Source organism: Spermophilus citellus (assembly GCF_964194105.1).
Source record: "Spermophilus citellus genome assembly, contig: SCAFFOLD_241, whole genome shotgun sequence".
In the NCBI taxonomy this organism is placed as follows: domain Eukaryota; kingdom Metazoa; phylum Chordata; class Mammalia; order Rodentia; family Sciuridae; genus Spermophilus; species Spermophilus citellus.
Window position 1 is genome coordinate 188048 of NW_027672865.1, and position 27692 is coordinate 215739.

At 40.7% G+C, this 27692-nt stretch overlaps 1 protein-coding gene across 1 annotated transcript; it reads left to right on the forward strand.

The window, feature by feature from the left end:
- Positions 1 to 1061: 1061 nt before the first annotated feature.
- LOC308640514 (uncharacterized protein) lies at positions 1062 to 26434 on the forward strand (the record flags this gene model as incomplete). Its single annotated transcript, XM_081312394.1, has 5 exons — positions 1062 to 1334; positions 18441 to 18567; positions 18748 to 18808; positions 19588 to 19892; positions 26340 to 26434. The coding sequence occupies 5 exons, from the start codon at positions 1062 to 1064 to the stop codon at positions 26432 to 26434; spliced, it is 861 nt and encodes a 286-aa protein (XP_081168520.1).
- Between the last annotated feature and the right edge of the window lie 1258 nt (positions 26435 to 27692).

Genomic DNA, 27692 nt, shown 5'->3' on the forward strand with positions numbered 1-27692 from the left:
AACAGTCGAAGTAGAACATCGACACTAAGCACAAAGCACCCATTTTATTTCCAACGCACATTGCTGACCTAAAGGATTGCCTTCCTTCCTCCCCCACCCTTTCTGCTGGGAGGGAGCTTTGGGCATCAGAGCCAACCCCAGTTCCTTCCTTTCATAGATCAGGAGCCTCATCAAAGCAACAGAGGCCAGGAGGTGAGGAGAATTACTGAATAGTTTTCAAATTGTTTTCATTTTTAGATATTATATATGGGTCATATATATGATATCTTTAAAAAGTGTTTCAAAAATTTGGAGACTGTGTCTTTCTAAGTCACTTGAGGTCGCATCAGCTGGGGGAAAAAAAATATATATATATATATATATATATATATATATATATATATATATATATATAATATATATAATATATTATAGATAATATTCTGATTAGATGTACTTGGTGTGAGAAATATATATATTATATATATATATTATATATACATATAAATATATTATATATATATAAACCATATTATATAAAATATCTATTTTATATATAGAATATATTATATAAAATACATATTTTATATATAAAAATATATAATATATTATATGTATTTTATAAAAATATATGATATATATTTTATATATACAAAATATATAAAATATATGTATTATATATAATATATAATAAAATATCATTCTTTCTTTTTTAAGGTACTGGGGAATAAACCCAATGGGGCTTGACCCCGACCTTTGAGCTCCATCCCCACCCTTTTCATTTTATTTGAAGACATGGTGTCACTGTTTGCAGGTGCTGACCTGACCTTGGGCTTCTCCAGCCTCAGCCTCCAGGAGAAGCTGTGCTTTGTTTTTGTGTTGAGGTTAAACCCAGGGCCTCGCCATGTTCGGAAAGCACTCTATGGCTGAAGCCTAGCTCAGCGGCCTGTGTCACCTCTGTGGCAGAGGCTAAGCCAAGGTTTCCCACCTGGATTAGTTCCCAGCACAGCCTGGAAGCTACTCCTGAAAAGGGCTGGGGCCAGAATCTGTCACTCTACCCAATTTCAGCCTGTGATTGGATGATGTTAGCTGTCAGTCACGATCCAGAGGCGGGCCTGGAGGCCATCCATCTGGGTCGCTGGGGGGAACTGTCCAATCAGTGCGCAGAGGGAGGGGAAGGGCGGGCTTCTTCAAGCTTGCGGGCTTTTCTTCCTCACCAACTGGGCTACTCCTGCTCCAGGCCCCGCGTTCTCTGCTCCAGGGACTCAGGTGACTGTGCTGCCAGTGTTCTCGGGGATCTCGGGTGCCCGGAGGTTCCTCCAGAGGACGCCAGGTCACCAGAGAAGCCAAAAATGGTGAGTTCACTGAAGGTAGGCGGTCAGCACTTGCCTTGGAGCCCGGCGGGAGGGTGAGCAGCTGAGTGGCGCGCGGAGTTGCTGCTGTAGGGTGGCCCTGGGCCCTGTCCCCTGTCCCCTGGTTCCCTGGGTTTGAAAGGGAGGCTCAGGTCCCAGGTGTCCCCTTTGATCCCTACCTGTGGCCCACACTCACTTTTCCCAACGTGTAGGAAGCAGGACCATAAATGCACCTTCCTTCTTTCAGTGGAGCTTCACCCAGTGGAGGTCCTCCATATTGCAGGCGCCTCCTGCCTTCTAAAAGGCCACCTTCCCTCCACCTCACAGCTCAGCCAGACATTCCTTCTTCCCACGCGTTTCAAATAGACACAGTCTGCTAATTGTCATTATCGCTTGGTGAAATATTGGAAAGAATTAATCAATCTTCCTTCCCCCCTCCCTTCCCCCCTCCCTTCCCCCCTCCCTTCCTCCCTTCACCTTCTGTTGGAATCTGGGCTGGCCTCCAATTTGTGATCCTCCTGCTTCAGCCTCCCGCTTAACTGGGGTTACAGGCCTGTGCCAATGTCCCTGGCAAGAACAACACTTTTGAAAGCATTTGTTTTCTATTTGTGAATATTATCCTTGAGGGGCAAGAATAATCACTTAACACTTCCTTGTGTTTGGTCAGAATAACTGCTTTAAAGGGAATAAGGGGGTTGTTTATAGATCCCAGGGATATGGAATCCTGGGCTACATCAATACAGTATAACTGCTCCCTTTTCTGAGAGTCCATGATGTAGAGTCACACCAGTCCTATAGTTAGGTAAGCACACAGGGTAATAATGATGTAGGGACAAAGGAGGCAGGGCACTGAAGGTAGCTGTAAACAGTTTTATCTGGCTGCAGCCAGTCTCAGAGGGCACTGTTTTTGCTGTAATCAATCCATCCATCCCCTGAACCCCGAGTTCAGGTGGTTTCAGAATTTTATACCCACCATGTAAGGGGAGGGGCTCAGATTTCACATTGTAATACCGGGACCCCCAAATAACTCTCAGACCACACAGTCTCATTCCAGTTAAGCCTTTATTGCTGGCCAGTGTCAGACACTCTGCTCTTGAAAGAATGAGATGGTCAGAGTGGTGCCCCTGCCTTCAGTTGGCTCCATATTTAAGCACAAAAACCACAAAAGGGAAGTTTGGGGGTTCAGGCAACATAAGCAAGCCTGAAAGTTGTGGTTAGTTAGTCTCCAGTTGGCCCCATAGATCATTCTGTGTTCTTGGGGAATTTTCATGAACAAAAGATTACAAACTGCCCCACTCATGAGCTTTTTGAGTGTCATGGCTGAGTTCACAAAGTGGAGTCACCATAGTCAAGTTGTCACATCACACACATAAAAGCAGCTTTTTCTTTCTCTGTTCTGGCCAAGTTAACCCTTCAATGACAGCACCTGAGGAGGGGAGAGCTTCTCCCCTTTCTTTCCTCCCCCACCAGCTGTTACCATGGAGCCCAGTTGGTGACTTCTCTGAAACCCAGCTCAAGGCCAGAGGCCTTGTTTGCACATTTCTACAAACTACTATACTGGATACAAGTGTGTAAAAACTAGTAAGGGGGAGTCCAGCACCTGGAGTGCTGATTTCTTCCAGACTAGCAGCCCAGTAAAATAGGGCAACACAAAAATAGGAAGTTTATCTACACTGAACTTTTTTGTGGACACTCTTTTGTTGACAGTCCTAAAATTAGCCATGGTGAAGATTTCTGGAGAAACCCAGTTAAAATTTTCTGTGAAAAAAGGGGATGCCACTATAATAATGTCTGATTCCTTGACTGTCCTTCATCCCCAGCTCTTTTCAGTATGATTTTCAGAAAGGATCTGGCTATGGTGCCCAGCCTGGCCTGAAAGTTGTGATCCTCCTGCCTCAGCTTCCCAATCTATTGGGTTTAAAGGCATCGACAACCCCAGCTACAGAAAATAGTTCATTTTAACCCAAATATTAATTATCATACTAAGGAACATGGATTCAAGTTACCCTGAATGATGTGTGTGTCCCTCCCTGGAAGAGATTAAATCACTTTTTTTTCTTTCTTTTTCTTCTTTATGTTCCTTCCTTCCTTCCTTCCTTCCTTCCTTCCTTCCTTCCTTCCCCTTCCTCCCTTCCTCCCTCCCTTCCTTCCTTAATTCCTTCCTTCCTTCCTTCCTCATACCAGGGATTGAACCCAGGGGCACTTAAACACTGAGCCACATCCCCAGCCCTTTTTATATTATATCTTCTGACATGATCTCACTAAGTTGCTGAGTTTGGCTTTGAATTTAGCAATCCTCCTATCTTAGCCTCTCAAGCTGCTGGGATTACAGTTGTGTGCCACTGTGCCTGGCCTCCATGAACTTTTATAAAAGAAACTGTGTATCAGTGCATTAACCAATTGCATTGGTAGGAACATCAGATTGGTGGGGTACAGAAAAAACAAAGAAAATATCTTCTGTATGTCTGTTACTGCATTGTGAGCTTTGGTAGATTTTGGAGACGTCTGGTAAGGCGAGTGATATATTCTGAGAAGTTTTGAGATTGTGGTCCGATACAGAAATTAAGATGATTGGCTATTAAAGGGCTTAAGATAGCCCAAGATAATGTTTGCTCTCCATACAGAACCCTGCCTTTCCACCCTCATGGTGGTCTAGTTAGCCAAAGTCAAGTACTTTGAAGATTCTTTGATGTAGATGCAACTGTATAGAGAACTTGAGTTCACAGCTGTAAAAATCTTGTGCTTTTTCTTTGATCTTCCTTAGGTGTAGACACCATGTCAGATTTCTTTGGCAGAGGTTCCTTTTGGACACCTCCCAGAGTCCCATGTCCTTAGCCACTGTCCTCTCCTGGAGCTGCCACAGAGTGCCCACAACTGCCCTGTGTCTTGCAGGGTGAACAGAATTTCAGGCCCTGGGTCAGCTCCCCCTAGAGGGCAGCCTGATGTGTGGGGGGCAGGCTCTCAGGGAAGCTGCTAGGGCCCCTGGGCTAAGTAATCTCCTGGAAAAGGCCTCATCTAAACAGCTACTTCCTTGGGACCTTGTTTTTCCCAAGCTCTATTCCCATTGTTTGGAGACAGGTGGACAGTCGGCCTGTGGATGCTGGTGCTGAGGGTCAAGGTGAGCAGTGACTCCTGCCCTTTTAGTCTCTCATGGTGTGAAGGAGCAAAATCTCTCCTGGAGCATGAGGACCACCCACCCCAGTGCAGAGCTGTGCAAACCAGAAAAGCCTCATAGACTGGAGTCATGGTCCAGGTGCCTGGGAGGGTGATCCTGGATGCTTTCCATGAGCAAGACCAGGAGGAAGCATGTCCCAGCTGTCAGGGACCTTCCCTGCCCCTTTAGCCTGACACATCTGTGCTCCCTCAGCACCAAAGCTTTCTGTGTATCACTTTGAAATGATATGCTCACTTATCTGAGGCCCTGGTTAATTTATTCAGAGCCAAATGGGATGGACTATTATTAAAGAAGCAAGAGAGAGTTGGGTTAAAATCCACCTTTTTTTTTGTTAAAAATCCCAGCTTACAGCCAGATACAGTGGTGCACACCTGTGATCCTTCCTGCTCCAGAGGCTGAGACAGGAGTGTTGCAAATTTGAGGACAGCCTTAGCAACTTAGCGAGGCCTTATGCAACCTGGTAAGACTGCGTCTCAAAATAAAATATAAAAATGACTGGGGATGTGGCTCAGTAGTAATATCTCTGGGTTTAATCTCGGGGGCATCAAACAAAAAAGAAAAATAGAAAAAGGAAACATCTAATTGCCTAATTTACCTTTTGCTACATCTGAGCATGTGTAGAAAGTTTGTAAGATTCAGATTTGTCTTTTCAGTGGTTTCAAATTGAAATCCAACCCTCGATTCCAAAATACCACGTAAGATACAGAGAAACTCTGTCTTGCATTATTGCTGCAGAATTTGAGTCCAATTCTACAAAAATAGTTGCGGATAAATTTATGAATGTGATTTCATGGAAACTTGTGTCTGTCCTTCACAAGGTGATGAATTTGACAAAGGACAACAGTTTTTCACTGTTGTTGTCTGAACTTGGCAGGTTCATGCTAACTGTGTGGTTTTTGTTATCAGAGGTGCTTAACCACCAGCCCCTTTTAGATTCTTTGTTTTGAGACAGAGTCTTGCTACATCTTCTAGGGCCTCAGACTCCTGAACCACTGGGGTTACAGGTATGCACCACCACACCCGTCTTCATTGTAAATTTTAAGGACAATTTTGGCAATAGCTTGAATACCCAACTGTAATCATTTAATCACTGAATATCAGTGAAAGAGTAAATGACACCTGTTTTCTGCAAAGGAGAGATCTATGTGTCTAAATAATGGTGCTGATCCCCTCACCATGTCACCTAATTCCTGTTCCCTCCCAACTGCCTCCTCATAGGGCCAACCCTTTGGGAGCTAGCCTTTTAGCTTACGAAATTTGGGAGTAACACAAATGCTCTCTCTATTCTCTCTGTCTTGTACAACATTTTGTCTGGTCTTAGATACAGTTTACTATTTCCAATTTTTTGAAGAGTATTTTTTGTTGTGGCTGTAGTTGGACACCATACCTATTTATTTATTTTTATGTGGTGCTGAGGATCAAACCTAGGGCCTCTCATGTGCTAGGCAAGCAGTCTACTGCTGAGCCAGAATCCCAACCCAACTATTTAAATTTTTAGATGTAGTTTTTCTTAAGTTTACCTCCAAAATACAGTAAACCGGGCCCTAAATTTCACAGAATTTACTGAAACACTCAGTGTTTTTTCAGAGAGTTTAGATCATGGGAACATTCAGTCTTCTTTGTGAGAAAGTGTGGTGTCTTTCCACTGATTTTGTTGTGTTTTTATGCCTCTAATTGTGTGCCTTTTGTATTATAATAATTTTTATCTCTCATTACATGTATTTTACCAAGCACTACTCTCTAGCCCAAGAGAATTAGTATTGTAGACTGTTGTTTATTTATTTGCTTACTTATTGAGTGCTGGGAATTGATGCCATGGACTTGCTCATGCTTAGTTAGCTCCCAGAAATGAATTTCAATTTCTGAGCAACGTTCTGGAGGTGGGCACGTGTTTTACTGGGGAATAAACCTACAGGCACTTGACCACTGAGCATATCCTCAGCCCTTCTTATTTATTTATTTTTTCTTTTTCTTTTTTTTTTTTTATTTTGTATAGTTGCAGATGGATAGAATACCTTTATTTTATTTATTTTTATGTGGTGCTGAGGATCATACCCAGTGCCTCACACATGTTAGCAAGTGGTGTGCCACTCAGCTACAGTCCCAGACCCCCTTGTTATTTTTGATGAAGACCAGTCTCACTAAATTTCTGAGTGTCTTGCTATGTTGCTGAGACAGGCCTCAAACTTTTGCCATTTCCGTGCCTTGACCTCCCTAGAGGCTGAAATTACAGGTGCACACCACTACACCAGCAGTTGGAATGAGTTTTGAAGACTTACCATCCAATTTCTTTCCAGATGAAAATAGTATTGAAAATCAGTTTTCTTGCTTTTGTTCATATTTTGAAATTTGTAACTATGACTCTTCCTCTTTGCTTTATTTTTTGCATTATTATGAAAAAAGGTATTTAGCATATCATATTGTTTCTTATGTATACATTTTTTAAACTTCATGGCTTGGTAGTTTATTTACTTCTTTATTAGATAAACTTTGTTTTTATGAGCAATTTTAGGCTTACATAGTTTTAGTCAGTGTTCTCTAGAGGAAAAGTATCAAGAGGAAGTATGATTATCAAAGGGGATTCATTAGATTGGCCTACTTGACCCGAAGGTGGATGTCCACAGTGGCCATCTGCAGGCTGGAGAGCTTGAGAAGTAGAAGCTGCAGAGTCCCAGAGGCTGAAGCCTCAGAACAAGGGGGATCAATGGTGCTGCCTTAGTCCAGACCAAAGATTCTGGAAACTCACTAGAGAATCACTGGCAGAGTCCACTTTGGGAGAGTGAAGAATTTTGTTCCACCCAAGACATCATCCTATTGGATGGTGCTGCCTAGCTTAAGGAGGTTCTCCAGTTTGGCTCACTATCCCATATGCCCATCATTTGTAGACACACCCTCATGGACATACCCAGAATCTCATTAATCATCGGCATCCTTTAATCCAAACAAGGAGACAATTAAATATGCCATTACACATAGTATCAAATACGCCTTCTCTCCAGCTGATAGTCTCCACTGTTTTCAACATATTGCATTGGTGTAGGGTGTTTGTTAGTTACGAGACCCGTGTTGAACATTTGATAAAGAGAATGGATGATGCAACATTTAGGATAAGCCAAAGTTCATCCTTTACTTTAGGGTTCCTCTTCCTTGTGATGTGATTGTGTGTGTCACGTCGTATACAAGATAATGTCATACAGAAGAGTTTCACTGCTCTGGGAATCCTGTGTTCCACCTGTTCATCACTCCTCCTCATTCCTTCCTCCCTCTCTGCTCCCTAAGTCCCTGGCACCCATCAGTTCTGCTAGTGCATCTATAATGTTGTCTTTTCCAGAATGTTCTTGACTTGGAATCTTACTGCACTTGGCCATTTCAAACTGGCTTCTCTCACTTACCAGTCTGCCCTTAAGGGTGCTGTATCTTTTCAGGCTGCAGAGCTCATTTTCTGGGTGATGCTCTTTGGTGTGGTTAAACTTCAGCTTGTCCATTCAGTATTGAAAGGTGCATCTTCCTTGCATCTAGTTTTGGGCCGTTGTGGATATGGCTGCTGTAGTCACTGCAGTAAGTGTTCCAGTGCCCATAATTTTCACATCATTTGCATAGACATTTGGAGTGTGATGACTTAATTGTACAGTTTTTTGCATTTATGATTAAGTTTTGCATTTATGATTATGAGCACCATTCATAGTTTTCTTTTCTATTTAATACTTTTCTTCATCCCTTTAATTTGGATAATATGGTAACTTATGCGTCAGGAAGACTTAGGAGGTGTTAACTCAGCTTCTATGTTCTGGAAACAAAGTAGAAAATTGGTAGCAGTTCTTATGTGTCTCATGGAAGCCTGTTTGAGATGTCAGAGCCTTGCCTTGCCTTTTTGGGAAGTAATTAGTTACTGAGTCTGTTTTTCTCAGCAGCCATGGGCTCATCTGTTTTGTGTATTTCCCCTTGTGTATAAGTTGTAGGAGATTGTCTCTCTCAAAGAAATGGTCCAGTTTCTGTAAGTTGTCTAATTTGTGTCAAGCACATATATGATAATCTGAAGTCCCAATGCATTGTTGACGATGACACTTTTAAATCTGTTTGTAGGTTTTCAGTCCTCATTGTTTTCTTTAATATTATTGTATATTTTACACTTTTAATTTCTTTCTTTTTATGTGGCAGTGAGGATTGAACCCAGTTTCTCCCAAGCACTAGGCAAACTGTCTTCCACTGAGCCACAACCCCAGTCCCTGTCTTCTGTATTCTTAGCCTTTTGTCAGTTAATCAGTGATGCTGACCTTCATGAAGAACTTGATTTGTAGACTGCGGATTTCCTGAGTGTTGTTTCATCAACACTTTCTCTGTTACCTACTGTTGAGAGCCACAGCCGAAGAGGCCCCAGCAAACTTTCAGACTGCTAGCTGATGATTGGCTCATAGCGGCCCCAGCAACTTCTAGCTGATTGGCTCCTCTGCGTTGATGCTCATTGGGCTGTTTGCCCGCCCTTTCAGTCTACGGAGCTGCTCATTCAGGGACTTTTTTGGCTCCGCCCATGTGACCCAGCCAATCAGCCTCAAGAGCAGGAGGAGTGCGGGAGGTTGAGACGCTTGTGGGAAGTCGGTGGAGGCAGTTGGACTCTGAATGTTTTTCCTGAGGAGCTTTTTTTGTTTGGCCTTTGTGGTTATAAAAATAAAGTTTGTTTCTTTAGACAAGTGGCTCCTGAATTGTGCACAGCCAGACTGCGGCATTTGGTGGGCCACACGGGGAATGACTGAGGGTAAGTGATAAGGTAAACTGCTTCCCCTGAGGGCAGGGTGAGAGGATGGGTAGCCATTTTAAGACTCTTCTTTTATTTTGCTTCACTTTTGTTTTAAGTTGCCTGTCCCTGGAGTTGAGTGAGATGGAAGAAAAACCGCTCACATCTGAGGAAAAACTATTTACGTCTGAGGAACAGATAGGGAGAAAGGACGGATGCACATGTCAGGAGGATAGAAAGGCTATAATGATTTGTTGTTGTTCCATTTTTATTTCATTCTATCTTGGTTTTGTTTGGCGTCATCTTGTTGGGTTGTATTATAGTAGAAATATGGGATCAGAAATTAGTAAAAAACAAACCGAAAGAGTGTTAAGTAAATTGTTAGAGGAAGGAGGCATCCCAGTAAAATCAAGAGCAGTCAGGGCATACATTGATACAATACAAAAATGTAGCCCATGGCTTTTTAAGGAGGAGTTGTTGAATATATCACAATGGAACCATCATGGTGAAGATTTAAAAAGAATAGAAAAGAAAAGCCCAGGGACTCTGCCAGTTGACACATTGCCATTGTGGATGTTCATATCTTGTTTGCTTAGTCCAAAGGCCTCTTAAGCTAGTCAGAGAAAGAAAGTGTAAAGCAGAAAAAGCCATCAGGGGAAAGTTACAACAGGAGACTGCTAATAACAACTTTCTATCACCAGAGGGTGTAAGTGTCCAACCAACAGCACCACCTCTACAGGAGACTGCTACTAACACCTTTCTATCACCAGAGGACATAAGTGACCAACCATCAAGGCCAATTCCATATGCTGGGAGGAACCCAATCCCCGCAATAGATAGTTGGGATCCTGAGACAGGATCTCAAATATTAACATGCTCTGTATTTGAGGCAGGAGGGCAGTGAATTCACCACACATTAAATTTCAAAAAAGCGAAGCAGCTAAAAGAGGCTGTAACAACCTATGGTCCTCAAGCCCCCTTCACTGTAAACATGGTTGAATCCGTTACCAACTTGAACATGACGCCAGCAGATTGGGCTAATATGTGTAAAGCTGTGCTAAATGGAGGACAATACCTGTTATGGAAGGTTGCCAATGAGGAATTTTGCAAGGAGATGGCTAGGCAAAATGGAGCAGCTGGTTATCCTCAGAGAAATCTAGATATGTTGTTAGGAAAGGGACCTTATGAGGATCAGCAGCAACAAATTGCATATGATCCTGTTGTATATGCACAAATTTCTGCAGATGTGGTTAGGGCATGGAAGACATTACAAGGGCATGGAGGTTTACAAGGTCAATTATCTAAGGTAATACAAGGAGCTAATGAACCTTATGCTGAATTTGTAGATAGGCTTATTCAAACAGCTACCAGAGTTTTGGGGAATAAAGAACAAGCAATGCCATTCATAAAACAACTGGCTTATGAGCAAGCTAATCATTGATGCAGAGAAGTCATTAGACCATGGAAACATGAAGATTTAAACACATATATTAAATTATGTAGAGACATTAATGAACAAGGGCAAGTCGTGGCAGCTGCAGTAAAACAGGCTTTAGATGCCAGAGACATTAATGAACAAGGGCAAATCGTGGCAGCTGCAGTAAAACAGGCTTTAGATGGCAGGCCAAGAACATGCTACAATTGTGAACAAACAGGACATTTTAAAAGGAATTGCCCCATAGGAGGAGGGTTTAACAAAACTAGGTATCAAAGGAGTAGAATACTGGGTATTTGCCCACAATGCCATAGAGGGAAACATTGGGCTAATGAATGCCGTTCTCAAAACACCATACATGGTACTCCATTATCAAAAAATGAACAAGGACCAGGTGTTTATCCATGATATCATGGAGAAAGGCATCGGGCTCCATTGCCAAAAAATGGACAGGGGGACCCAATGCTCCGCGGCCCAAAACCACAAATATACGGAGCACTGGAGGAACCCAGCAACCCCATCAGGGTAGTGCCCAGGACACATTGTCCATCAGATCCCTCATCAGACAAACCAGAGGGAGCGCAGGGTTGGATATCTGCGCCTGCCAGATCCGTACTAACTTCAGAGATGGGAGTTCAAATCATTCCCATAGGGGTAAAAGGACCTCTTTCCAAAGAAACAGTAGGCTTATTATTGGGATGCAGCTCTTCTTCTCTAAAAGGATTTATGATAAGTCCTGGGGTAATTGATCCTGATTATGAAGGCGAAATAAATATTATAGCCAGTCCTCCAAAGGGTATATCAATAATTTCACCAGGAGATAGAATAGCACAGTTACTAATAATACCCAGCCTACATGATAAATTTTCCAGTCATACTGTAGAAAGAGGTTCCAAGGGATTAGGCTCCACAGGTGTAGATTGGGCTATGCTTTCTTTAAATTTAGATTCTCGCCCCATGCTAAAACTAAATATTCAAGGACATGAATTTAATGGGCTACTGGATACAGGTGCAGACCTTAGCATCATCTGTCGTCAAGAATGGCCAAAACATTGGCCATTACAACAAGCCACTCAAATGCTTCGAGGCCTAGGAGTGGTGACTAATCCCCATAGAAGTGCAATTGTATTAGATTGGAAGAATCCTGAAGGATGTGAAGGAACTATACAGCCCTATGTATTGGATCATCTTCCCATAAATTTATGGGGACGAGGTGTCCTAGATCAATTAGGTTTGACATTAACAAATAACATCAACAAAAATTCACCCACTATTTTGACTAGACAAGGTTTTAGGAAAGGAAAAATATTAGAAAAACAAGAACAAGGTATAGCAGCACCAATACAAATAGATCAAGGAATGGACAGACATGGGTTGGATTTTTCAGAAAAGGCCACTGAGACAATAAAAATTACTTGGAAATCAGAAAGACCAGTATGGGTTCCTCAGTGGTCCCTGACTAAAGAAAAGATACAAGCAGCCCATGACCTGGTCAAACAAAAATTAGCAGAAGGACATATAGAAGCTTCTGTATCTCCACAAAATACTCCCATTTTTGTCATTAAAAAGAAATCTGGTAAATGGAGATTATTGCAAGATTTAAGAGCCATTAATAATGAGATGGTTATTATGGAACCTGCTCAATCGGGGATTCCTCAATTGTCTGCTTTGCCAAAAACTTGGTATGTTTTAGTTATAGATATTAAAGATTGTTTTTTTTTTCAATTCCAATTCATCCTGAGGATAGTCCAGGTTTTGCATTTACTATCCCTGCACTAAATCATGAAGGTCCTGATCAGAGATATGAATGGAAAGTACTCCCTCAAGGGATGGCTAACAGCCCAACTATGTGTCAAATTTATGTTAACAATGTAATCCAGCCACTTAGAAATCAAAATCCTGAACTACAAATATTTCACTATATGGATGATGTATTATTAGCACACAAAGCTAAAAACACATTGCTAGAATGTTATGCCACACTTACAAATTTATTAAAAAATTATAATCTAGAGATAGCAATAGATAAAGTACAATTAAATTTTCCAATTAATTATTTAGGAGTTCTATTATCCTCAACCATGGTCCGTCCACCAAAAATTCAAATAGGAGTAGATCAACTGAAATCACTTAATGACTTTCAAAAGTTATTAGGAGACATAAATTGGATAAGGCCTTATCTAGGTATTCCAACAGGAGAACTGGGACCTTTATTTGATATCCTAAAAGGTCCATCAGATCCAAATTCACCCCGAATGTTAATGCCTGAAGCAAGAAAGGCATTAAAAATCATTGAAACATATATGGAAAATATGCATTTGGATAGAATTGATATAAGTTTGCCTTTATTATTTATTGTACTACCAACAAAAAATATTCCTACAGGAGTATTTTGGCAAGAAGGTCCATTATTATGGATACATTTATCTTATTCTCCTAACACTATTCTTACTAGGTATCCTGAGGCTGTAGGACAATTAATACTCAAAGGAATAAAAGCAGCAAAGGGAGTGTTTGGAATTTCTCCCAATAAAATTATTACTCCATATACTATGAATCAAATTGATGAGTTAGCTAATGAGTTAAATACTTGGGCAATAATCATGTGCAAATCTAATGTTTCATTTGATAACCACTTACCATCTAATCCTTTATTGTCCTTTGGTCATTGCATCCTGTAATTTTTCCAAAAATGACAAGGAAAACACCTATCATGAATGCTCCAAATATATTCACTGATGGGTCAAATAATGGTACAGCAGCAATAGTTACACCTGATCAAACTTTTACATTTTTAGTACCCAAACAATCAGCTCAAAAGGTAGAGCTGAATGCAGTATTACAAGCTTTTGTGATGTTTAGAGATTCTGTATTTAATTTATTTTCCGATAGTCAGTATATAGTTAATGCTATAGTATCCCTTGAAGATGCTGGTAGGATTTCCCCTTCCTCTACTGTTTTCTCTTTGCTTTCCACTATACAAAGTCTAATCTGGGACAGAAAAGATCCATTCAGGGCACATACAGGATTGCCTGGAGCCCTTAGTTTGGGCAATGATTTAGCAGATAAAACTACAAATGACATACATATTTTCTCTACATTAGAAGAAGCTATAAATGTTCATAAAAGGTTCCATGTCAATGCTAATACTTTACAAAAGCATTTTAAAATAACTAAGGAACAAGCTAGACAAATAATAAAACAATGTCAAAATTGTGTGACCTTTTTACCACAAGTAAATCTTGGAGTCAATCCTAGAGGACTGATACCTAACCATATTTGGCAGATGGACATCACACACTTGCCAGAATTTGAAAAATTAAAATATTTGCATGTTACAGTTGATACTTCTTCTGGATTTTTGGTGGGATCCCTTCATGCCGGAGAAAAAACTAAAGATGTTATAGCTCATTGCTTACAAAATTTTGCCACTGTGGGCGTTCCAAAACAGTTAAAACCAGATAATGCTCCTGGTTATATTTCTACCTCTTTTAAACAATTTTGCTCAACATTTAGCATTACTCATATAACAGGAATCCCATACAATCCACAGGGACAAGGCATAGTTGAAAGAGCTCATCAAACTATTAAAATCTACTGATTAAAGCAAAAAGAAGGAATTGGGAAGGGGTATATATTCCCCAAAGTTAAACTTAAAATAACCCTTTTTACTCTAAACTTTTAAAATTTGGATTCATCAGGGCTTAGTGCTGTAGAAAGGTATATGTGTCCAAAAAATGTACATAAGCCCAAGGTACTTTGGAAAGATATTCTAACAGGACAATGGAAAGGTCCTGACCCAGTAATTGTCTGGAGTCGGGGGGTCTGTTTATGTGTTTCCACAGGGAGAACAGCAGCTGATTTGGATTCCAGAGAGATTATCTAAAGCGATTTCTTTTCTTTTTTTTTTTTTAGAGAGAGAGAGTGAGAGAGAATTTTTTAATATTTTTTTTTAGTTCTTGGCAGACATAACATCTTTTGTTTTTGTATGTGGTGCTGAGGATCAAACCCGGGCCACACGCATGCCAGGCGAGCGTGCTACCGCTTGAGCCACATCCCCAGCCCTAACTAAAGCGATTTCTACAGACCAAAAAGAAGATGATTTGGCTCAAATCCATAACAGCTGATATCCAGAACTCCAGTTTTGCTACCCTTACATCTGCGACAGAACCAGGATGCTTTTTTCAATATCTATTTTAGTATTGCCCTTTCCCACATCATGAAGTTCTATTTTGTTTTTCTGAGCTCATACAGACCTAGGTTAATGTTTTGCTGATCAGTTTTATTTTTTGACTATAGAGTTTTTAAACATTACAATGGAGATTTCACCTGTAAAAAGTTATAAGGCCTTTATTATTATGTTATTAGTTGTGTGCACACTTGTGTTTTATGTTGTATGTTTGTATGTACGTATGTCCATATATCATATATGATGAGCGCTCATGAAAAAATGGATCCAAATATTCTTTTTTTCTTAACGTGATTTAAATGGTTTATTTTAGATTGGGTAAACAACTGTTGAGAATTGTTTTAATATGTGAACAAAAAAGGAGGTTAACAGATCTGTTTGTTTACTTTCACCTTTCCTTTTCATTATATTTAATAATTCTCTTCAAGATAATGTAAATTGTTAAGAAAATTGTTTTCTTTTAGTGTCTTCTGGAATGTTACATAATTTTTTCTTTAGCCATTATTGCCAGAATTCCTGTCTTCATCCCAGTGCCAGTGAAGACAACGTAAATTGTTAAGAAAATTGTTTTATTTTAGTACCTTCTGGAATGTTACGTGATTTTTTCTTTAGCCATTATTGCCAGAATTCCTATCTTCATCCCAGTGCCAGTGAAGACAAAGATAAAACCAATCTACAGCTTCTGCAATAGCCATCACTGAACTGCTTGCAGAACTTGCCTGGACTATGTATCACTTGTATGCATTGTGAACTCACCTGTATGCATTGTGAACTATCTGTTGGTGCAGCGACTTGTGGTAGTGTTGGGGTATTTTTGCTGATGATGTTATCGGTGGTACAATTTTTCCAAAAGGAGCCGTCAATTGGCTTGGTGTATCTTCCTCCCTTCTGCTTGTCATGATCGTTCAGCTAAAATTTGGGTGCCAACAGAGTTGAGGAAAAGAACCTCACCCCCCCGCTGGTACAAAGACCTATCCACAGGTGTGGCTGTATACTGGACCGGTAGTCAGTGACGTGTAAGATCCAATTGCAATGGTACCAACCTAAGATAACGGGTAAGGACCATATGTACTATTTGACAACCTAAGGCAGGCACGGTCCCTAAGCCACATGCTTGTTGTTTAAACAGAGAGGGGGAGATGTTGAGAGCCACAGCCGAAGGGGCCCCAGCAAACTTTCAGACTGCCAGCTGATGATTGGCTCACAGCGGCCCCAGCAACTTCTAGCTGATTGGCTCCTCTGCGGTGATGCTCATTGGGCTGTTTTCCCACCCTTTCAGACTATGGAGCTGCTCATTGGTGGACTTTTTTGCTCCACCCATGCGACCTAGCCAATCGGCCTCAAGAGCAGGAGGAGTGGGGGAGGTTGAGAGGCTTGTGGGAAGCTGGTGGTGGCAGTTGGTCTCTGAAGGTTTTTCCTGAGGAGCTTTTTTGTTTGGCATGTGTGGTTCTATAAATGAAGTTCGTTTCTTTTGACACGTGGCTCCTGAATTGTGCCCAGCCAGACTGCGGCAACCTACCTGTGGTTAATTTAGGTTTACCTTGCTCTTCTTTCTCTGGTTTTCTTAAGCAGCAGTTTTATTGGTTGCTTTTATCTGTTCTTTTCTGAAATGTGTGTGGGATGACTTAGATACCAATACAGCGCCACCTCTGGTGTTCTCTATGAATTTCCTATGATGGACTTTTACATTTTTTTATTTCAAAATGGTCACCTTTTCTCTTGAGTCACCTCTTTGTCCTGTATCTTTTCAGAGCCCTGTGTTTCATGTCCCTTTCCCTGGAGGCTTTTCAGTTTCTTCTGATCTGATTTCTGCTTTATCTCTCATGTTCTTTGAGATTTCACTGGTGGTGCATGGGATTTCACTGGTGGTGCACTTGTAGGGGTGTGTTTTATGTCCTGTAGAATGTTGCTGTGACCCTGAGACCTCAGTGTGCTTCCCATTTGGTTGAAGGTTTATGAAGCCCTCCTGTCTGCATCATTTTCCTGACAGAGTTGGGCTGATGTCTTTGAGGGTAATTGTGGGTTCTTCATTGTTTGGGGTGGTTCTGTATGGTTTCAGTCCTTGAGTATGCCTCTGTGTAAGTGGCAGGGACATTTTCTTTTTGTCTGTTCCATCACTGTGCAGACATCATAGCATGCTTACAGATGTGAATGGTGGCCTCTTTCACACGCAGACTGTGTGGGATAGTTCAGAATTCTGGGCTACAAACGTGTTGCTTTACCACACACTGGAAGAGCTTCTGCCTTAGGTTTGTTTGCACCACCATTGCTACAGGCACAATGAATCTCTTTCACCAGACAGCCATTGCATATGTGGCCCAACCTTGATCAAAATGTTCTTGAGCACAACATTGGTATGTGTCTCATGACTGTACATTATGGTAGTGAACTGGCTCCCGTTAAGAAGAGTTTGACAATCATTGGACATTCATTGTTGCTGTGAGACTTAGAAAAATAGTGCCTGCTGTTTATTAAGAAGATTGTTTTGAGAGTTATAAAACTTTGTAAGGCTGTTGTTTGGACTAGGTGACATTTTTTTTTTTTTTTTTTTTTTTTTAGAGGGAGAGAAGAGAATTTTTTTACATATTTTTTAGTATTCGGCAGACACAACATCTTTGTATGTAGTGCAGAGGATCGAACCCGGGCCGCACGCATGCCAGGCAAGCGCTCCCGCTTGAGCCACATCTCCAGCCCATGGTGACATTTTTGGGTTATAATGTTATTTCTACGACACGTGCCAGCTTTCCACTTACCCCATTCTGCTTTGACAGTAACCACAAGAAATTATCAAATTGCTGTGTTTATTAATAAATAAATTAAATTAATAAAATAGAGAACTCATGTTTGTTTTGGTCATATAATAGTAAGCTAGTTGACTAAATTTGTTCTGGAGTAAAGTACCTGCAAACTTCTAGTTGTTCTTAGTGTAATCACACAGAATGAGTTAATCTCCAGTTAACACATTGTGACCACCTGTGTGAAATGTTGTCTAAATGTTGTCTATGAAGGAATCTCCTTAGTGACCCCATGCCCAGAGGGTGGGAGTGGGGGCTGGTTCTAGGCATTTCTTTAAGTATGGAACAATAGACTTTCAGAGGAAACAAGACATCAGTAAATACCATGTTGCCTATATTAACTTTGTAGGTATAGAGAGCCACTGTAGTTGGCAGAATCTCTCTCAAATGCTTAGTTTCATGATTCCTGCATTTTTCTACTCATCACCTTTCATTTCTAAATATAAGTACTATCAGAAGTGCTTATATTAGCTCTGTACCACACAGGACATTTCTAGGACATGTATTTGAGGTGAAACCCTTAAAGAAGTTAGGAGTCATCTGGGAGCCTGTCTTACTTCCTGTGAACTCACCAAAGGAAGGGTATGATGTTTGCCTTCTGAGTAGCCAATTTCTAGTGTTGGAATGGGTGTAAGAAATTGAGTGCAGTAAAGATTTGATGGACCAAATCATGGAATTAATCAGGAGGCCAGGGAATCATGTGAACATCATGCATGTTGAGTGCAGATTTCTCATGCTGTCATTCTCTCCTGGCCTCCACTATACATTTGTGGGATATTTTAGATCTCAGTGACCTTTGAGGATGTGGCTGTGAACTTCACCAAGGAGGAGTGGGCTTTTCTGGATACTTCCCAGAAGAACTTTTACAGAGATGTGATGCTGGAAGTCCTCAGAAACCTGGCTTCTATAGGTAATAATGTTGGTTTTAAAATTAATCAAATAGAGAACTCATGTTTATTTTGGTCATTTATGTAGAAGGTGAAAAGGAAATCAGTTGGTTAATTATTGAAGCATAAATGTCACCTACAATTTGGCAAAGCATTTCTAGCTCCTAAATATTCATAAAGATTGTTATGTTCTCTCATTTTAGGAAACAAGTGGGAAGACAAGACCACTGAAGATCAGATTGAAAACTCTGGAAGCAACCTAAGGTAACTGTACTCACAAGAGGAATTCGTGAGGGAATGTGAGAACTGTCATATAATTTTTAAAGCAAACCAACCGAAGAAGTATGCATAGGGCTGGGGATGTGGCTCAAGTGGTAGCGTGCTCGCCTGGCATGCGGGCGGCCCGGGTTTGATCCTCAGCACCACATACCAACAAAGATGTTGTGTCCACCAAGAACTAAAAAATAAATATTAAAAATTCTCTCTCTCTCTCTCACTCTCTCTCCTCTCTCACTCTCTCTTTAAAAAAGAAAAAAAAGAAAAAAAAGAAGTATGCATGATTTGAAATGTATTTATTCTTATAATATTTTTTACCAGAAATATATACTTATCTGTAACAGGTATTCAGTCTTTTCAAAGTATTTGACATGCAAAAAGTACTATGAAATTGCCTATGTGAATATGACTATGTGAATAATAGCCATAGAGAAGCTGTGTTGCAAAGGATTGTTTCCTTTCAATCTCTTTATTTTCAGGCAACTTTAACAAGTCAGAAAATCTAGCCTTTACCTGATGTTAGTAGAAATGTAAAGACCTATAAATAAATAGAAAACTGTGAATGAGTTAGGTATCAATTATGTGCTGGTCACTTATTCTTCAAAGAAGTCCTATGGTAAACTTCAAACTTTCCCCACAGAATAGTGTGGGGAAACCTTCAAATCGATTCCAATTCTTAATCAAACAAAGAAAAATTTTAATAGAGTAAATCCATGTGACTTCATTATGTGTGCAAAAGATTTCATATGTCCTTCATTCCTTCATAGGCACATCACATCTCACTCTGGACACAAATACTACAAGCATGAGGAATGTGAAGAGAAGCCATGTGAATTTAAACAATATAGGAAATCTCTGGTTTCTCTCAAAAGTGTTCACACACAAATGTTGTTGCAAACTGGAGATAGACCATATGAAAGTACAGTATGTGGGAAAGTCATCAGTTGTTCCAATGACATTCAAAGACATGAAGAAACTCATACTGGGTTGCAACCCTATGAATGTCAACAATGTGGTGAAGCCTCTTCTTCTCTCCCAGGTGTTCAAAGACACATGATAACACACAGTGGAGGTAAACCTTTGCAATGTGAAGTATGTGGGAAAGCCTTTCATTTCTCCTCTTTATTTAGAAGACATGAAAGAACTCATTCTGGAGAGAAACTCTATGAATGTAAACAAGATGGACAAAACTTTATCTCACACACAAGTCTTCAAAAGCACAGGATCACACACACAGGGAATGCACATTTCAAATGTAAGGTATGTCGGAAAGACTTTGCTTATCCCAGATTACTTAGAATACATCAGAAAACTCACACTGGAGAGAAGCCCTATGAATGTAAGCAGTGTGGCAAAGCCTTTGCTACATCTCGTCAGCTTCATAAACATGGAAGAATACATACTGGAGAGAAGCCCTATGAATGCAAACAATGTGGAAAAGCCTTTGCTACATCCTATGAGCTTAAAGGACATGGAAGAACACACACTGGAGAGAAGCCCTATGAATGTAAGCAGTGTGGAAAAGCCTTTGCTAGATCTGGTGACCTTCACTCACATGGAAGAACTCATACTGGAGAGAAGCCCTATGTATGTAAGCAGTGTGGAAAAGCCTTTGCTAGATCTGGTGACCTTCACACACATGGAAGAACTCATACTGGAGAGAAGCCCTATGTATGTAAGCAGTGTGGAAAAGCCTTTCCTACATCCCCTCAGCTTCATGCACATGGAAGAACACATACTGGAGAGAAGCCTTATGAATGCAAACAATGCGGAAAAGCCTTTGCTACATCCCCTCAGCTTCGTGCACATGGAAGAACACATACTGGAGAGAAGCCTTATGAATGCAAACAATGCAGAAAAACCTTTGCTACATCCTCTCAGCTTCGTGCACATGGAAGAATACATACTGGAGAGAGGCCTTATGAATGCAAACAATGTGGAAAAGCCTTTGCTAGGTCCCATCATCTTAAAGGACATGGAAGAACACACACTGGAGAGAAGCCCTATGAATGTAAGCAGTGTGGAAAAGCCTTTGCTAGATCTAGTTACCTTCAGATTCATGGAAGAACACATACTAGAAAGAAACCCTTTGGATGTCAACAATGTGGAAAAACATTTGCTTCATCCCGTCATCTTCACATACATGGAAGAATGCATACCGGAGAAAAGCCCTATGAATGTGAACAATGTGGAAAAGCCTTTACTTCTGCCTCTTACCTTCAGATACATGGACGAACTCATACTGGAGAGAAGCCCTATGAATGTAAGTGGTGTGGGAAAGCCTTTACTCATTCCTCTCACCTTCACTCACATGAACAAACTCATACTGGAGAGAAGCCCTATGAATGTAAGCAGTGTGGCAAAGCCTTTGCTAGAACTGGTGACCTTCACAGACATGAAAGAACTCATACTGGAGAGAAGCCCTATGAATGTAAGCAGTGTGGCAAAGCCTTTGCTAGAACTGGTGACCTTCACATACATGAAAGAACTCATACTGGAGAGAAGCCCTATGTATGTAAGCAGTGTGGCAAAGCCTTTGCTACATCCCGTCAGCTTCATAAGCATGGAAGAACACATACTGGATAGAAGCCCTATGAATGCAAACAATGTGGAAAAGCCTTTGCTACATCCTATCAGCTTAACAGACATGGAAGAACACACACTGGAGAGAAGCCCTATGAATGTCAACAATGTGGAAAAGCCTACACTACTGCCTTTTACCTTCAGATGCATAAACACACTCATACTGGAGAGAAGCCCTATAAATGTAAGCAGTGTGGCAAAGCCTTCACTCAGTCCTCTTACCTTCACTTACATGAACAAACTCATACTGGAGAGAAGCCCTAAGAATGTAAGCAGTGTGGCAAAGCCTTTGCTAGATCCAGTGACCTTCACAGACATGGAAGAATGTATACTGGAGAGAAGCCCAATGAATGTCAACAACATGGAGAAGCCTTTGCCACATCTTGTCTGCTTCACACATGTGAAAGAACACATACTGCATAGAAGTTGTATGCATGAAAACAATTGGTAAACTCTTCTGTTATTACTGTTTCACGCATATACATGTAGGAAGTTTACTGGAGAAAAACCCTTTGAATGTGAAATATGGTAAATCAATATTTCATGTCATCCTCAAAGACAAGAGAGGCTCACACTGCTGAAAATGTGTGTGTGTGTTTGTGTGTATGTGTGTGTGTGTGTTTGAGAGAGAGATCGATCAATCAATCAATCCACTGGGGATTTAGTCTGGTGGTGCTCTACCACTGAGCTACATTCCAGTTCCTGTTTACTTTTTATTTTGAGACAGGGACTTGCTGAGTTTCTTAGGGTCTTCCTAAGGTCCTGAGGCTAGCCTCCAACATTGATTATTCAAAATCAGCCTCTTGAGTCTCAGGAATTAAAGGCATACACCACCACATCCAACTGAATAACTCTTTAAATGTGAAAAATATCACAAATCATTCCATTTTCCCTGTTGCCTTCAAAGCCATTTCACTCACATTGAAAAACAAACCCTCTGAATTTGGGGGATTTGCAACATTCTGTCAGCTTTGTTTCCTTTCTTATATATGAAAACACTCATGCAGAGAAGCCCTGTGAATGTGAGAAATGTGGGAAATCTTCTAGTTTTCTCATTTTTTCCTAAGGCCTGGGAATATTGTTTTGGAATAAAAAGAATAAATCCTATGCAAGTAAGAAATATAAAGGGTTCAGCCATTCTAGTTTTGTTCAGTTGTATGAAAGGACTCATACTGTAGAAAATGCTGAGGATAAGCCATGTGGGGCAGTATTAAGCTTTCGGAGTTTTCTCCAAAGGTATAAAAGAATTCACATCTGTGAAAATCCTTTTTCTATCTTTAAAAATTGCAGTAACACTTTCAACTTTCCAGGTCCCTTTGAACAGCATTTAAGAAATCACACTGGAGAAAAGCTCTGTATGTAGAAATGTGGTGAGAACGTTGCTTGTTTCAGATCCATTTGAACTTGTTCACACTTGAGGAAAATTTTATTTTATTTCATTTTATTTATTTATTTTTCGATAACCACTGTAGGTGTGTGAAAATGGTGTGTGTGTCTTCATTTATTTTTTCTTTCTTTCTTTTTTTTAATCTATTCAGAGGTAACAAAATTGCACCCTGGGTTTGAGAGGAGCATTGCATCAGCATGAAGATTTGAAAGCTACATGTTTTTCTGGGTTAAGTCTCTCTTATTGTTAGATTCCATTTTCCTGGGTTAAATCTCTCTTATTGTTAGATTCCATTTTCCTGGGTTAAATCTCTCTTATTGTTAGATTCCATTTTCCTGTATTTTAAGTCTTTTGTGTCTAATGTTTCATTACATATTGAGTAGGTTAGTTTAGGCCTCTCCACTCCAGCCTTTGGTACAGATTGGTGAAACAGCTCTTCTGAACTTCTTTCCTCTCTTTCTTTGTTCAGATTTCACCCAGGAGTGCGCTACCACTGAGTTTCTCCACGGTCTTTTTAATTGTTATTTTTTGAGATGGGGTGATGCTGGCAGCTGGGACCATAGGAATGTGTCTGTGTACCCTGCGGCTGGCCTCTTCCTTTTCCTTGATTGCTTATTGATCTGTTGATGATTCTGGGACCACCACTCTTGTCACTTGTGCTTGTTCTAAGGCTCATGTATTGTGCTGTATGGAGGCACATTAAAGAGCATTATAAAATAATGTCATTTGTGTATATTGTTTAGAGAGGCACTTTCTCAAAATATATTTTGCCCTATACTTGAGTTGCTTTCTCTTTTCTTTTCCCAGTTCTGGGGACCGAATCCTGCCTTGTGCATGCTAGGCAGGCATTCTAGCACTGAACGCTCCGTAGCTCAGGCGGTGAGTTTGCTGCTGCTGTGAGTGTTTACCCCACTGATAACCACATCAGCAGATGTAGCTCTGCAGGTGTTTCCTCCACAATTGCAGCTAATCTCTTCCTTCTTAAAGGTCTTTTATACCGGTGAATTTTTTTTCAAAAAAAAATTACATCCAACTTAGGTTTTCTCCCCATGAATAATACTTAGGTGGAATATGCCAGAAAACCCAGGCTTGATTTCTCTCTGTGTTTTGGAGTACCTCAGTAGCCCTGGAAAAAAATTGTGTGATGGTTTTCTTAATACACACTACATTACCAAAGGCTTGGTAAGGAGCATCCGTCTGATGTCCTAATATAGTGACACTCCCTTCTCCACAAAATAATCTTAAATAAGCTTATCAAGAGACCTTCACCATAATTTTCTTTCAACAGAATGTCAGGAAAAGATTTTGCAAAGATCTCAATGTGGGTTATAACACAGACTTCTGCTTTTGTGGCAAAGCTTGGAAGACCTCTGACCAATCTTTCAATTGGTACACAAAGCACTTTCTGTGAACTAATCAAAACAGCAACAACAACAAAAACACACCTTTTTGTATACCCCTACAAAAAATATAAACCTCCATCCCTGTCCCACTGGATGTAAATGAAGATCAATGAAATTCCAAGCAGTGATCCAAAAAATATTAAGTGATACCCCTCAGAACCCTGCAGCTAATCAATGTGCTCCTGGAACATTCCTTGGGTGTCTAGCCTTATGTGTCCTACATCACTAATAAAGCTGCAGCCTCCAGTCAGGTGATATTGTGCAGTACTTGCTGTGGAGAGGGCTGTTTCTGCTCAGGCTAAAGGATTTAGTTACTTGTCCTAAGGATTCAAAGACTCCTGAGCAAAACCTCACCCACAACCTATTCAGGTATCATGGATCTTGTGTGATCATTGGTAAGAGTTCCTTACATACTTGTGGCCAAATATTGAAGTTTGCCACCATGCCAAAGATGGGTTGATTGTCACTACTATCTCTGTTCCAGCCTTTTGCTGTGTCTCGGTGTTCATTTGGAGTGGAAGGCCAAAAGAGTGCACTGTGGCCCTTCTGTTTTTGATAAATACAGCCTAAGCCATCCAGAAAAACTTCTTCTTTAAAAAATAGTTTTGAATGCTTCCCAAGATTTCCAAAACCTTTCTTTGCAGCTAATGAGTCAGTGTGGCAATTTCCTAGTTTTACGTTTTTGATTTAGTAGAAATATTGCATAGAGGTGTGTGAGCACTTGACGCAGTCTGGATTTTTTTGTAATAAATTCAAAGGCAGTAGTTGCAGGCTTGCTCCTGGGCAGTGTGAGGGACTGGAGTGAATGCAGCTGTCGTGGGATGTGGGCATTCTTTGTAGGAGTTCAGTCTTGGTGAGGACATCAGTGCAGGAATCAACACTTTTAGGAGGGCTCCAGAATCTCCTGACAGGACCTGCCTGTCCCTTTTGGACAATAGTGTTGGCATGTGAGCTGGCAGGTGGATGGCTACCTTCTGATGGATTTGGGTTTGTAGCTGAGCAAATAGTGAGAATGTACAATGATTAAATGAGAATTAAAATATTCTTTGTCATTCCAAAGACATAATTTGGGGGCCAAACATAATAACAAGTAACCTCTTGGACCTTGAAGCACATATTTTCCTTCATGAATGCATTTTCTCACAGACTTTTATAGTGTGATGCTTATGTGAAACAAACTGAGATAAACATGGAGAGGTTTATTTAATGGTACAGTGTACTAGAAGTTTTAAAGACTTGCAGCAGGCTTAGATTCCACTATTGTTAAAATTTTATGAAAGACTCTGAAATTCGCAAAATTCTTGAGAATCCCCACATGCTGTGGCATACACCTGAAATACCAGTGGCTCAAGATTCTGAGGCAGGAGGATGGTGTTTTTTTATCACTTTTTTTTTAAAGAGAGAAAGAATTTTTTAATATTTATTTATTTATTTTAGTTTTCAGTGGACACAACATCTTTATTTTATTTTTAATGTGGTGCTGAGGATTAAACCCAGCACTCCACGCATGCCAGGTGAGCACACTACTATTTGAGTCACATCCCCAGCCCATCTTTTAATTTTTCTTAAAAATTTATATATATATATATATATATATATATATATATATATATATATATATATAATTTTTTTTTCTAAGGATCAAACCCAGTGCCTCACACATGCTAGGCACATTGTCAACCACTGAACCACAACCTTAGCCCAAGGGTTGTGATTTGTAAGGTGGCCTCCCTGGAAAACAAGTAGTAAAGAACTCAGTGATACCGTCTCTAAGAAGTAACTCAAATAATAAATAAAAAAGAAGGCTGGGAGGTGGCTGAGTGGTTGAGTGCCATTGAGTTCAATTCCCAGTACCTCCAAGAAAAATGCATTAGGAACCAAGTTTTAATAAACCATATTATGGGTGGATGGTCTTGTCCATTATATTGTTTTCTTCTTTGGATTCTCAGGCATGATTTATTAATTCAGGAACTCTGTAAAATTCACCATTTCAATAAAAATCAATTGTATGGTTTTAAAAAATAATAATATAGCAAGGTCCATGAGGAGAAGCTTCCTGCTCTAGGAACCCTCAGTAATTGATAGTCATCACAAGTGGCCATAATGTCCTTATCATAAAGAGTTTGTGAAAGCTTTTTTTGTGCAGGAGTCTATGAAGGTGCTAAACGTGCCTGTCTTTTCAGAGACTTTTGGTGGAGGAATTCCTGTTTTATAGATGATGTCATTGGGGAGCTCAAGTGAAACTGATAAGTGAAGAACACGTTACCACCTGGTCCAGGGCAGTCTAAAAGGTGTCAGATTTTCTTGTCTTTAAGGAGTGTGTCAAACAACCTTGGAGGAGGATGTCAGCAATTTATGATGTGCTCCTGCAAAAAACGTGATGCTGTGAGTCTCTGCTCAGGTCATTTGTGAAAAGCTGATGAGTAGTCTGAAAATTTATTTGATCCTGTTAGTGATAAGGACAATTTGCATTAGAATGCTATTGAAATAGAGAAAACAGAAAATATTGGCCAAATCTGAGGCCAAAATATATACCAGTTGTTGATTAGATAGGATTAGTAATTTTCATTATATTTGGTATTGGGTATTGATACTTACAGACAGGTTCACCATTGGAACTGGTGAACCATGCGGTTGACTTAGCAAGGAACTTTGTGCCTGAGAATAAGATCAAAGCTGAAAAGTCTCCCACAACAGAGTCTCCCCCATGGAGAGCATTGCCATAGCAACCAGGCATCCTATACATTCGCATAGAAACTTTTCCAGTCACCAAGTATGCCACTGCCATTACATCATTAGAATCCTCCATCTCAGACACTTGTCTCCCAATCACTGTCACTGGTCTCCTCAGGGGATTGAACCCAAGGCTGCTTTACCACTGAGCTACACCCTCACCAAGCCCCCCCCACTCTTTTTTCTTTCTTGAGACAGTGGTGGACTTGGTTGCCCAGGCTGACCTCACAATCATCTAAAACTGGAGCAATGTGGTCTCTGAACCGTTACCCCAATGGCAGTCACATTTGCTGGGAACTCAGCTGAAGTGTGTTGAGAGCCACAGCCAAAGGGGCCCCAGCAAACTTCCAGCTGCCAGCAAACTTCCAGCTGCCGGCTGATGATTGGCTCACAGCAGCCCAAGCAACATCTAGCTGATTGGCTCCTCTGCAGTGATGTTCATTGGGTTGTTTCCCTGCCCTTCAGACTGCCAGCTGATGATTGGCTCACAGCAGCCCCAGCAACATCAAGCTGATTGGCTCTTCTGTGGTGATGTTCATTGGGCTGTTTGCCTGCCCTTCAGACTGCCAGCTGATGATTGGCTCACAGCGGCCCCAGCAACATCTAGCTGATTGGCTCCTCCACGGAGCTGCTCATTGGGGGACTTCTTTGGCTCCGCCCATGTGACCCAGCCAATCAGCCTCAAGAACAGGAGGATTGTGGGAGGTGGTGAGGGTTGTGTGGGGGTGAGAGGCTTGTGGGGGAGAGGCTTGTGGGAAGCCGGTGG